This window comes from Phycodurus eques, chromosome 10, assembly GCF_024500275.1.
Source record: "Phycodurus eques isolate BA_2022a chromosome 10, UOR_Pequ_1.1, whole genome shotgun sequence".
In the NCBI taxonomy this organism is placed as follows: Eukaryota; Metazoa; Chordata; class Actinopteri; order Syngnathiformes; family Syngnathidae; genus Phycodurus; species Phycodurus eques.
Window position 1 is genome coordinate 4,840,119 of NC_084534.1, and position 13,380 is coordinate 4,853,498.

A 13,380-nucleotide genomic window follows, 5' to 3' on the forward strand; every position below is an offset into this window, starting at 1 on the left:
GTGTGACTGTGAGTGCGAATGGTTGTTTGTTTGTATGTGCCATGCGATTGGCTGGCAACCAGTTCAGGGTGTACCCCGCCTCCTGCCCGATGACAGCTGGGATAGGCTCCAGCACGCCCGCGACCCTAGTGAGGAGAAGTGGCTCAGAAAATGGATGGATGGATGGATGGATGAAGCGCAAAGCGTTACAGCGATGGCTTCGAATGCCATCGGTCACGTGACACTGGTGTTTTGATACACAGCGTTACGAATCACTCCGCTTCAGGCAAGCTCCAAAGCCTCGGTATCATTTGCCGATCACTAATAAAATGCAATGCTCTGCTTTGAAAACACTTAATTTAGCGAATGTTAGGACTTGTTATTGTTGGGTAATGCTGTGATGTGGGAATAACAGGCTGGTTTAGAATGTTATTGATCCAAAGTTTTTTGGCAAACTACATGTTTTTTTAACCAAATTCGGTGGGAATACAGTGTTGATAGTATGACTCAGCCGAACATCATCCTTGGGTAACAGCACGAAAGGTGTTAAGTTATTGTTAGGAGGATGAGTTAGCAATGTATATTCGGTTTCAAGAGAAATGTGGTGTTCCATTGACATTCCTCTTTACGGAGCCCTCTCACCATTTGGGCAATTCTTGTACGTACATTGTGGTGTGAGAGAGCAATCTCTTAAGATTTTGGAATTAAATTTGGTTCTAAGATAATATAAAATAAGAGTAAGCAACAGTATATGTGGATAAAGTCCATTTCTGTTATAGCACAAAACTCCATTTTATTTATTTTTGTAGGGTTTATTTATTGTTGTTATCTTGATTACACTGTATTTTATTTAATTGAGTCCACAATATTATTAATTGAATGGATTGTAACTGTCAAAAGCAGATTAAAAGTGTTCACGCATGAGTAACGCTAACTTTGTGTCTTCTCTATATTAGTCCACAGAGTTATCAAATGTATTCAGTGGTTACACAGTGCTTCCTAGCCAATGCAATCCTTGCTGCCAGTCCAGATTTCCACTAAATCTGAGGCCGATAAGAACTGTGAGCTCATCCGCGATCGGATATCTTTACGGTCGGGTGAATTGAGTCTGCGACAACAGGAAGCGGTGCTAAAGCTTCAGGGAAGCCTGAAACCCAGTGCGTCCTCCAGAGCAGAGAAGCCACCAACGTCACGTCAGAATGACACCAGTGTCACCCCACGGCGTATGCTAATCTACAAAATCCAGAAGAGTCTTTCATACTTTAGTGTGGACCATCTTTTGGCAGTCGTTAGTTCAATTGACGATGGCAGCACAATTTACAGTGTCAGCGAGCTGAGTGAACCAGAACTGTTGAAGGCCTGGGCCAACTCCTTCTTCTGGAAGATACGCTGAATGACCTGCTAGCTACAAACAGTGGAGTAAGTGGAACAATCCAGACCATACATCCAGAGTGATCATTCACCTTAACTATCCATGACAGTCACCTTTAAGTTGGACAGCAAAATACAGACCCTCACACCCTCTCAGAGCACAGAAACCTTCCCATGACTTCAGCACCTTTAGGAAGAGACATTGGATCGCCAGCTGGGAATTTCGCCTCTTCTATCGGTGCCAAGCCACTCACCACAGGAATGGGTGGTGTTCCTCATGATAGAGTGAATCTGTCTTCTTGCATTGAAGAGCAGGTACTGAGGAACAATGATTATTACCCCCCTGCTTCCAAGTAGAGAGTTTCACCTCGATGATCAGACATGTCTTACAGTAACCTTTGAAAACAAATAGATGAAGGATTCCAAGAAGGGTTTACTCAGAGGGAGGTAATTCGTACTGTAATAAAAGTTCTAAAAGCCAGTACAATCCAAGAGATATTAACAAGTAAGAGTGACCTAACTACTTATGATATAAAATGGTTCCTCCCTGAACACATCAGAGACGAAAGTAGTACTGAGCTTTTCCAAGAACTGAGTAATGCTAAACCACAAGATAAAGAGATTCGGCATGACCTTAAACCCCTTGTCACCGACTTCTCCTCGATCTGCTAGCGATGAGGCAGAAAGGTTTCAACGGCCCTGGCATGATAGATAAACACAGACCAGTGACTGTAAACCCTGCTCAGCTAGACTGCTCGACACAGTGCAGTTGACACTGCCATCCATCCATCCCTTGTCTTCTGCTTATCCGAGGTCGGGTTGCAGGGTCAGCAGCCTCAGCAGGGAAGCCCAGACTTCCCTCTCCCCAGCCACCTCCTATAGCTCTTCCGAGGGGATCCCAAGGCGTTCCCAGGCAAGCCGAGAGACATTGTCTCCCCAGCGTGTCCTGGGTCGTCCCCGGGGTCTCCTCCCGGTGGGACATGCCCGGAACACCTCACCAGGGAGGCGCCAAGGAAGCATCCTAAACAGATGCCTGAGCCACCTCATGTGGCTCCTCTCAATGCGGAGGAGCAGCGGCTCTACTCTGAGCCTCTCACAGATGACCAAGCTTCTCACCCTATCTCTAAGGGAGAGCCCGGATACCCTGCGTAGGAAACTCGTTTCGGCCGCTTGTATCCGGGATCTTGTTCTTTCGGGCACACACCTTGTTCTTTCGGGCACACACCCACAGCTCGTGAGGGTAGGAGCGTAGATCGACCGGTAAATTGAGAGCTTCGCCTTTTGGCCCCAGACCTCAACCCCAGAGATAGGAGAGCCCGAAATGAGGAGGTCTTCGAAGTATTCTCCCCACCGATTCACAACGTCCTGAGTCGAGGTCAGCAGCGCCCCATCCCCACTATACACAGTGTTGATGGTGCACTGCTTCCCCTCCTGAGACGCCGGATGGTGGACCAGAATTTCCTCGAAGCCGTCCGGAAGTCGTTCTCCATGGCCTCACCGAACCCCTGGTGCATTGGCACAAACAACAGTCAGGACCCATCCCCCGACCCGAAGGCGGAGGGAGGCTACTCTCTCGTCCACCGGCTGAACCCTAACGTACAGGCGCCAAGCTGGGGGGCAATAAGTATACCCACACCTGCTCTGCGCATCTCACCGTAGGCAACTCCAGAGTGGAAAAGAGTCCAACCCCTCTCAAGAGGACTGGTACCAAAGCCCAAGCCGTGTGTGGAGCCGAGCCCGACTATATCTAGTCTGAACTTCTCAACCTCACACACCAGCTCGGGCTCCTTCCTTGGCAGAGTGGTGACATTCCACGTCCTTAGAGCCAATATCTGTAGCCGGGGATCAATATCCATCCATCCATTTTCTTTACAGCTTATCCTCACTAGGATCACGGGCTGCTGGAGCCTATCCCAGCTATCTTCAGGTGCAAGGCGGGGTACACGCTGAACCGGTCGCCAGCCAATCGCAGGGCACACATAAACAAATAGCCATTCGCACTCACATTCATACCTACGGACAATTTAGGGTCTGTAATTATCCTACCGTGCATGTTTTTGGGGATGTGGGAGGAAACTGAAGTACCCAGAGAAAACCCATGCAGGCACAGTGAGAACGACTGTGGTGTCCTTGAGCAAGACACTGATACCCTGAAATGCTCCCCGGGTGCTTCAGCTGCCCCCTGCTCCAGTGTGTTCCACTAACATGTGTATGTCCTCACTGTGAAGGGTTAAATGCAGAGAATAAATTTCGTGTGCATGCATGCATGTTCATGACAATACAAAGTGATTCTTCTTCTTCTTCTAACATGCAAACTCCACACAGGCGAGGCCAGTGTTACGGGTATTGTCCACCGTGATTGTGACAGCAAGCTCAGTGTGTGTGGGCATGTGCGTCGATGTGTGAGTGAGATGGGACTGAGCAGGCGTCGTGCGGAGGGGGCTGTGAAGAAGGACCGCGTGCAGGTGCGAGTGTGTACAGTGGCAAGTGTAGTGACGGCAACCGGGGAAGAGTAGAGGACCAGTTCAGGGTGTACCCCGCCTCCTGCCTGCAGTTGGCTGGGATCGGGTCCAGCATATCTGCGACCCTAGTGAGGATAAGCGGTTTAGAAAATGGTGGATGGATGGATATTCTGTGACTATAGTCCATGACAATAGCAATGTCAATGGCTTAAACATGCTTCATTGTGTGTCCATAAATTCACAGGAATAGCAACGAGCCGCTGTACACGCATGGACATCTACCAAGTGATGGATGGACAGAAGGCTGGGTCAATGACTGAAAGAGAAATATTGCCTTTAAAGTGTACCAGTGATTTGAGAGAACTTTTCACCATATCAAGCTCTTCAACTACAACCCCAATTCCAATGAAGTTGGGACGTTGTGTTAAACATAAATTAAAAACAGAATACAATGATTTACAAATCATGTTCAACCTATATTTAATTGAATACACTACAAAGACTAGATATTTAATTTTCAAACTGATCAACTTGATTGTTTTTACCAAATAATCATCCATCCATCCATTTTCTGAGCCGCTTCTCCTCACTAGGGTCGCGGGCGTGCTGGAGCCTATCCCAGCTATCATCGGGCTGGAGGTGGGGTACACCCTGAACTGGTTGCCAGCCAATCGCAGAGCACATACAAACAAACAACCATTCGCACTCACATTCACACCTACGGGCAATTTTGAGTCTTCAATTCACGCATGTTTTTGGGATGTGGGAGGAAACCGGAGTGCCTGGAGAAAACCCACGCAGGCACGGGGAGAACATGCAAACTCCACACAGGTGGTGCCGGGGATTGAACCCCGCTCCTCAGAACTGTGAGGCTGACGCTCTAACCAGTCGGCCACGGACGGTGCCGCCCAAAAAACTAATTAACTTAGAATTTTATGGCTGCAACACGTTCCAAAAAAAGCTGGGACAGGTGTCAAAAAAGACTGAGAAAGGTGAGGAATGCTCATCAAACACCTGTTTGGAACATCCCACAGGTGGACAGGCTAATTGGAAACAGGTGGGTCCCATGATTGGGTATAAAAGGAGCTTCCCTGAATTGCTCAGTCATTCACAAGCAAAGATGGAGCAATGTTCACCTCTTTGTGAACAAGTGCGTGAGAAAATAGTCAAACAGTTTAAGGACAATGTTCCTCAACGTACAATTGCATGGACTTTAGGGATTTCATCATCTACGGTCCATAATATTATGAAAAGGTTCAGAGAATCCGGAGAAATCACGGCAAGGCCGAAAACCAACATTGAATGCCCGTGACCTTCGATCCCTCAGGCGGCACTGCATCAAAAACTGACATCAGTGTGTAAAGGATATCACCACATGGGCTCAGGAACACTTCAGAAAACCAATGTCAGTAAATACAGTTCGGCACTACATCCGTAAGTGCAACTTGAAAGTCTACTATGCAACACAAAAGCCATTTATCAGCAACACCCAGAAACGCCGCTGGGCTTGAGCTCATCTAAGATGGACTGATCCAAAGTGGAAAAGTGGTCTGTGCTCCGACAAGTCCACATTTCAAATTGTTTTTGGAAATTGTGGACGTCGTATCTTCCGGGCCAAAGACGAAAAGAACCATCCGGAGCGTTATGGACGCAAAGTTCAAAAGCCAGCATCTGTGATGGGATGGGGCTGTGTTAGTGCCAATGGCATGGGTAACTTACACACCTGTGACTGCACCATTAATTCTGAAAGGTACATACAGGTTTTGGAGAAACATATGCTGCCATCCAAGAAACACCTTTTTCATGGACGGCCCTGCTTATTTCAGCAAGACAATGCCAAACCACATTCTGCACGTTTTACAACAGCGTGGCTTCGTAGTAAAAGAGTGTGTGTACTAGACTGGCCTGCCTGCAGTCCAGACCTGTCTCCCATTGAAAATGTGTGTATACACATATATATATTTTTATATATATATAAATACAACAACGGAGACCCCGGACTGTTGAACAGCTGAAGCTGTACATCAAGCAAGAATGGGAAAGAATTCCACCTACAAAGCTTCAAAAATTAGTGTCCTCAGTTCCCAAACGTTTATTGAATGTTGTTAAAAGAAAAGGTGATAAAAAATGATACCACAGTGGTAAACATGACCCTGTCCCAGCTTATTTGGAACATCTTGCAGCCATAGAATTCTAAGTTAATGATTATTTGCCATAAACAATAAAGTTTATCAGTTTGAACATTAAATATCTTGTCTTTGTAGTGTATTCAATTAAATATACGTTGAACATGATTTGCAAATCATTGTATTCTGTTTTTATTTCAACTTAATTGGAATTGAGGTTATATATCCATCCATTGTCAACACCGCTTATCCTGGTGAGGGTCGCGGGGCGCTGGAGCCTATCCCAGCTGACTTCGGGCGAAAGGCAGACTACACCCTGAACTGGTCGCCAGTCAGTCGCAGGGCACATATAGACACGGACAACCATTCGCACTCACATTCACACCGTCACTGAGTGGGAACTGATTGTTCTCTGCTCTGAAGGCTTTATATAATTTATAGAGCTTCTAAGCTCCTGTGCCAACTGTTATAGAATGTTGACTCTTGTTCATCAATGTTCATCTTCAGGGACGTCTAACTGAATTGGACCCAGAGATCTTTGGAGCTACCAAAAAATCACTTTTCCATGTGAGATTCATTCATCACTGAATTTTTATTTATTTTTTTGGAGAAGAAACTTTTTTTGTGGAATTGTTTTATCTGTCAGGCTCATACATTCCTCAAGGTATAATACTCCTGCTCTCACCTCCAGCAACATCATTTTTCACCACTGGAAAATTAAATATGGCATGAAAATACAAGTGTCTCAGAGCTGATACCTTTCAGTATACTTCACACAACGTTCAGGGGAGGCAGGGTAGTCAAAGCCTCTCCTGCATCATTGAAGAGTAAAAAAAAAAAAAAGAGTAAATAAAATGATTGAATAAAATTCTTTCCCATTTTTGTTCTCATATCTGTGATTTAAATAGATTTTTTTTTGGAATCCAATAATGATTTCATATTGAAAATTGCTGAATTTGAGTATTTCCTATTTAATTACATGGGTGAGTCTTGAAGTGAGAGGCTCGCCTCACCTGAGATTGCCCAATCTACTGACTAAAAAGCAGAAATAACACAGAGCAACTGCGTTATCTATTTGTAAAATTATTATACCACAACAAAGGAGGCAATTGACAAGTGCCTGTTCACATCTCCAACATAATCTTATCAGACTCTTTAACTTTGCACTCTAAATATACATAGTCAGGGTACTAAAACATTTCATATGTTACATAATTAGTTTTGTTGCTCTTTACAAAACAGCTGCTCAAAGCACAATTTAAGGCAGACAGTATTCTGCCTCACAAAAGCGGAATACCATGAGGCAAACACAAGCAATTGCCTGGGGCCTTGAGATTTTCAGGAACTCCCAAACGTCTCATAAAAACTGATGGGCAATGTTTTCTTGATTTATTTGAGTCTTAATTTACATGCTTAAAGACACAGGAAAATGGTTAATCTATCATGATCACTTCGGCTTTGTTCGGCTCGTACTGTAAATTTGTAAATGTGCTTCACCAGACCCCACTGGCACATCATTGTATACAGCTGACATATTAAATGGATTTATATTAATTTTCTAAATCTCACTTGTTCACCCATAATAACACTGACTAAAGTGACTCAAGTGAACAAGATCTCTCACAACAATTTCTCGTGTATAATGTGTAATTTTTCCCTCAAAAAATTGTTAAAAGTCAATAGTGCGCATTGTACATAGGAATAGGGGAAAATGAAAAAGCTTTCACATTTTATAAATTTAAGCCGCAATTTAGATGTTATCAAAATGTTGTACACTTTAATTCCAATATGCCACCGCCACCTAGAGTTTACGAAAAAGGTGTACACTTTCATTTGAGGATTAACTACTATACCTTTGATCACCATTAAAGACAGTAATTATTATTTTAATGTCTTTATATAAATTCTACCTTTTTTAAAAAAAAATTATAATATTGAATAATGTCAAATGTTACTTAAAACATTCCCTGTACAAGTAGTACAAGGTTGTATGATGGCCACAGTTTTACCCTGGGTTCTTAAAAAAAAAAGAAGAACAAAGAGGTTCATATATAGAGGGCCTAGAATTGTTCATGTTCTATTTCACTGTTAACATGTATTTTATTGTAACAAATACAACACTATTTAAGACGTGTGGAGTATGTTTAGATATAATTCTTACAGTATAATCCTTATGAATTCAATATTAACAAGAATTCCCCTAAAATTATACAATGCATAAGCATGTATGGGGGTTGGCTGGGGGGGGATGGCATTGGGTCCCTGCGGCCTCCTCTGGGTGGCTGGTTTTTGGGCGCCTTGGTGCGGCCGGTGGACCGCCCTGGGTCCCTCGGTGTGGGACATGTCCCTGTACACTGGGCTGCTCTCGAGTGGACTCCTGGACCAGACCCCAGCCTCTCAATTGAGTGGGTGTGGTCCTCATTCCCCGCGGCGCAGCAATTACAGGACACTTCTGACGGTCATTGTGCAGACGAAACGGTTTAAATTCACTTGCAAGTGTCCGCAGACACACACCCGAGGGACTTATTCGCTGGGTGTGGGCCCACTCACTCATTGCGACAAATAAATAACTATGCAAATTTCTTGGGTATCCCCTCACTCACACTCTGGTCCTACAGACATTGATAATTTACATAGCCACCACCACCACACTTCAGTTGTACGTCCGGGTTCACGACCCTTGTCCTGCATGCTTCCCCTCTTGTCCTTGTCCTGTCCTATCTTGTCCTTCCCGCACAGGGTGTAGTACTACTGCACTCATATCTAATGTGTCATTGTTCTAGGTATATAATGATTTACTTTCCTCATCTTGTTTACAACTAGTGCTTTGTCTTCTGTTGTCTTCTTTTCTCACTGCCCTCTAGAAACCTTGTTCTGTTCAACTGATCGATTTTGATTTTCAATAAATTGATTCTCAATAAATACGTCATGCCTTGCCTCTCTCTATCCCCAGCAATCAGCATTACCTTGGCCGTGCATCTGTCTTCAATCAGCACTTATCATTGCCTGCATATAAGACTGCCAGATCCAGGATTTCACTGCCAGAGCATTATCACTCAATTGTGGCACACAGCCCGACTCTCACACTCTTGTTGTAAGTTGCTCGACTTCCTGCAATCACACTTCCCTCCTTGAGTTCTTCTATGTCTCCAGTGCTCCTTCCGTGCCCCTCGCTTCGCTGTCCACTCCAGCCACGCTGCCAAGCTCTCCCATAATATAATAAAATAATAAACCATTCTCCACTACTCCCTCCGCCGCCATCTGCTTCTGGGTCAGTCAACATTGATAAGATTGTATCGTGACAGAATACTCTGGTGCTCGTGGACCCAGCAACCCCAGAAGCATTAAGGGAAGCGCTCACCCACCAAGGTGCCCACATTGGTAGACAGGACACAATTCTTCGTAAGATTATGGACTCTTTAAACACCCTCTTCCAACAAGTATCCTTCATATCTTCCCAAATGCCAATTCCTCTTAAATTGTTCCTTAGCATTCAATCTGCTACCCTATTGAACAATCCAAAGTCGCATTTCTCACCAATCTCCTACGCGGTAAGGCTGCCAAATGGCATAATTCCTCCCCGGTACTCGCATCATTCAACTACTTTTTGGCGGAACTTAAAAAGGTCTTCGACCACCCCGTTCAGGGCCGGGAAGCTACTCGACACCTCCTTACTCTCTCTCAAGGCTCTAGTTCCGTGGCGTCCCTATTCTGTAGAGTTTAGAATTCTGGCGGGTGAGTGTGGGTGGGATGATGCTGCACTAAGGGGTATTTTTTAAGTGGCTTTCTGAGCAGCTCAAGGACGACCTCGGAGCCAGGGACGAGCCCTCCTCACTCAAGGACTTAATTTTTATATCTATCCGACTTGACAATCGCTTAAAGGAATGAGCACGGGAGAGGGAGGTGAGAGCTCCCAGACTAGCAACCTGCGCGGGCACATCGCCGTTAACTATTCTGCCGCATCCTGAAATCCTGACCACCTCCTCATCACACCCACTGCTTGTGAACCAAACTAACACTTCTCCCGGCTCTCCCTCCCGCCTGGCCGTTTCCTCATTTATCTTGGGCCCTGATTGCAATACTCCGGTTCCCGCTTTTATCGACTCCGGCGCCGACAATAGTTTTATTCGTGAGGGTTTAGCACCTCAGCTCCATCTTCCTCTCAAACCCCTCCCTTCTTCAAAAAAGGTCACAGCCCTGGACTGGCGACTTATCTCCCCTGTCACCCACCAAACAGCTCTGTTTACTGTACTCATCTCAGGTAATCACCGGGAAACCTCCCCTGAGACTCTGTTAGTCCTCAGGATCCCCTGGCTCAAAAGAAGCATAACCCCATCATCAACTGGACCCACCTATCGATCACCGGGTGGAGTCCTTTCTGCCATTCATATTGTCTACTTTCTGCCATTCCCCCCTCCACCAAACCTCAGCCACCTGCCACACCTGTCGATCTCTCCCGTGTGCCAGAAGAATACCACGACCTCTCTGTGGTCTGCAGTAAAGATCTTGCCATCTCACTACCCCACCACCGCCCCAATGACTGAGCTATCGATCTCCTGCTTGGAGCCCCTCTCCCCTCCAGCCATCTCTTTAACCTTTCCCGCCCTTCGAAAAAATCTGTGGAGGACTATAATCCGTGACTCCCTGGCTTCTGGAGTCATCCGGCCCTCTTCTTCCCCCGTGGGGGCTCCCTTCTTTGTTGAGAAGAAAGATGCCACTCTCCGCCCCTGCATCGATTTCCGTGGACTCAATGACATCATCGTAAAAAATAAATCCCCCATCACCCGCACCATCCAATTCGTACAACAACACTTCTAGTGGCCCAGCCTGGTGAAAGACACCCGGGAGTTTGTCCAAGGCTGCTCTGTCTGTGCCCGAGGGAAGACTTCACATCTGGCCCCAGCTGGTCTGCTGCACCACTTACCTATTCCGAGACGCTCTTTGTCCCACATCGCCTTGGACTTCGAATCCGACCTAACTCCCTCTGAAGGTAACACTTTCATTCTTACCATTATTGATCGGTTCTCCAAATATGTCCATTACGCACCCCTCCCCAAGCTACCCTTTGCCTTTGAAACCACTAACCTCCTTGTCATTCATATGTTTGGCTTGAACATGCCCACAACTCCCTCACCAGCTCCGCCACAGGTATGTCTCCTTTCATGGCATGTTACGGTTTCTAACCTCCGTTGTTTAAGGAACAGGATCATACAGTGGCGGTGTGTGGACACCTGTGACGGGTCCAGTCTGTTTGGAAGGACGTCAAGGTGGCTTTGACTCCGTCTGCCGAGAGGAATACGGGGCTGGCGGATCTTCGGCGCTCTCCCACGCCTGAGTACAACGTGGTTCAGATGGTTTGGCTTGACCTGTTATTGGCATCTCAGGGCGGTGTTTGCACCCTCTTAAACCTGTTGTACATCAATTCCTGAGAATGCCGGCGATACAGGTGTTATAGCCTGCGGCTTTAAAACTCTCGCTATATTCTGCAATATTATTGCCCGCGAGGATGTTCAAGATTTGAGCTGGTTCACTGGACTCTGATGGCAGGTTTGGCTGTATCGCTTTGTACTTATGGTCTGTTGGTTCCATATCCCTTAGATAGTACGTTTATGGGTCCTTGCAAATGTGCTCAAGATTGTTTTGACTCCTTTTGTTATGACTCCTTGGATTTCTCTTCCTTTCTCATCCTCTGCATGTACCCATTCCCATAAAGATAAGTTTGAGTGCAGCTGGGTGGAGCTGTTTGTCTGAGAATGTTCTGGTAATGAGAGGGGTGTACTTTTTTCTTTTCTGTTGCTCATTTTCCGCACAATGAAGGTGATATTTTGCTTGCTCTTGACGGGTACAAGTCGTGACGACTTGTACCTTTTCCTCTCTTTGCAAAGATTTATTTCTTGTAACAAAAAAACACAAAAACAAGATTGCTTCCTTCATTATTACTTTCCGAAAAATATTCACCAAAACATTGGTTACAGTAACACAGCAAAAAGGAAAATCTATCTTCAATTTAAAAATAGTCATCTTAATTTATGCTAAATCCTGCCTCTTTTATTAAAGATACGTAGCTCTAGAAAGGGGAGATTTCTATCCATGTTGTCATCTAAAGATAGTACATGGGGTGCAATGTACCAAGTGCATCTGACCTCAGAGAGTCAACAGGTGAAAAAGAATTTTAAAAATGCAGGAAAAGGCAATTTAATACATCAAAAATCACAAATTAATCTTATCAACATGCAAAATGGCAGATTTTTTTTAATAAAACAATGCAGTTACTATGGTGGTATGTAAAATATCAAAATCAAAGTGTCAACTGTAACAGTGTTTCTTTTTGTTAACACTAATTTTTGTAATATTTTGACACATTGATATTATGTGAATTGCACACAAATTTTGAAATCAGTGTCATGAATTTGTAATCAATAACTATTCTATACAATCATCATGTGACATTTTGTAAACTGGGCTGTTATAGCAAACAAACAATAATAACCATATTCCCTATGATGCATAATGACAAAATTTTTACTATCATCACAAGAGAATAAGGACTCACAAATATTTAAATGTCCAATAAAATATCACTGGAAAATGAACGACAAAATATTTTGTCTGTATGTCTGAAACAAAACAAAAAAAATAATCACAAATTTCTCTGACAAAAGAATGAATTTGAATTGATATACAGGTATTTGTGTTTATCAAAATAACATTGAGGGCAAAGTTTCCGCAGGGAGGTGAACTTATTGTAGATCCAACAAAAACAACAACAATAACAATCATAATAAAAAATAGTAATTAAAAACAAGCCCTCTATATTTTATTGTTGTAATAATGATAAGCAATGACACTTCACGTGCAATATATTATACACCATATATACACAGGTATTTATTAATGGTCATTGAGCTGCAATCAAACAAACAAGGGCTTTATAAAATGAGAATGGCAGTACCATTGGCAATGACGCATTGCATGAGACACAAAACGTGTGCTCTGCATCACTAACGTCTGTGTTCACTTCCATTTGTCCCTCTGAGCAGATTTAATGAAAACAGTGTGCATGGTGGAAGATGGATGCAAGTTGAGCTGCTCACGCCGGGCTCTGAGTGGTGGCTTTGATCTCAGATGACACCCTCTTCTCCTTACGGCCCGCATACTCGCCTATAAAGGAGCCATCTTCGTTAAAGTGAGTGTCTTCTTCAGCGTAGTCTACCAGGCTGTCCCCGCTGTTTCCTGCTTTGATCTCTCTGCTCAGAGAGCGTTGGCTGCCTTTTAGTGGTTTCTCATCGTTGTCGCTGTTGGAGAAGCACAGTGGAGTTAGATTTCTGCCATGACTGGATTTATACTGTATGTACATACAAAAGGCTTCAAGGAGAGCAATTTTTGTTTTACCATTTCCAAAAAACGCATCAGTGCATTTGGACAAAGTATTGAATGGGTGC

The 13,380-nt window shown here is 44.4% G+C and overlaps 1 protein-coding gene across 1 annotated transcript in view; it reads right to left on the bottom strand.

Annotated features, from left to right (window-relative positions):
- Positions 1-11,895: 11,895 nt before the first annotated feature.
- chl1b (cell adhesion molecule L1-like b) overlaps positions 11,896-13,380 on the bottom strand; it is a 93,993-nt gene continuing 92,508 nt past the window's right edge. The window contains 1 exon segment of the mRNA XM_061687656.1: positions 11,896-13,233. Within this exon segment, the coding sequence (XP_061543640.1) occupies positions 13,029-13,233 (205 nt within the window). The 3' untranslated portion in view covers positions 11,896-13,028.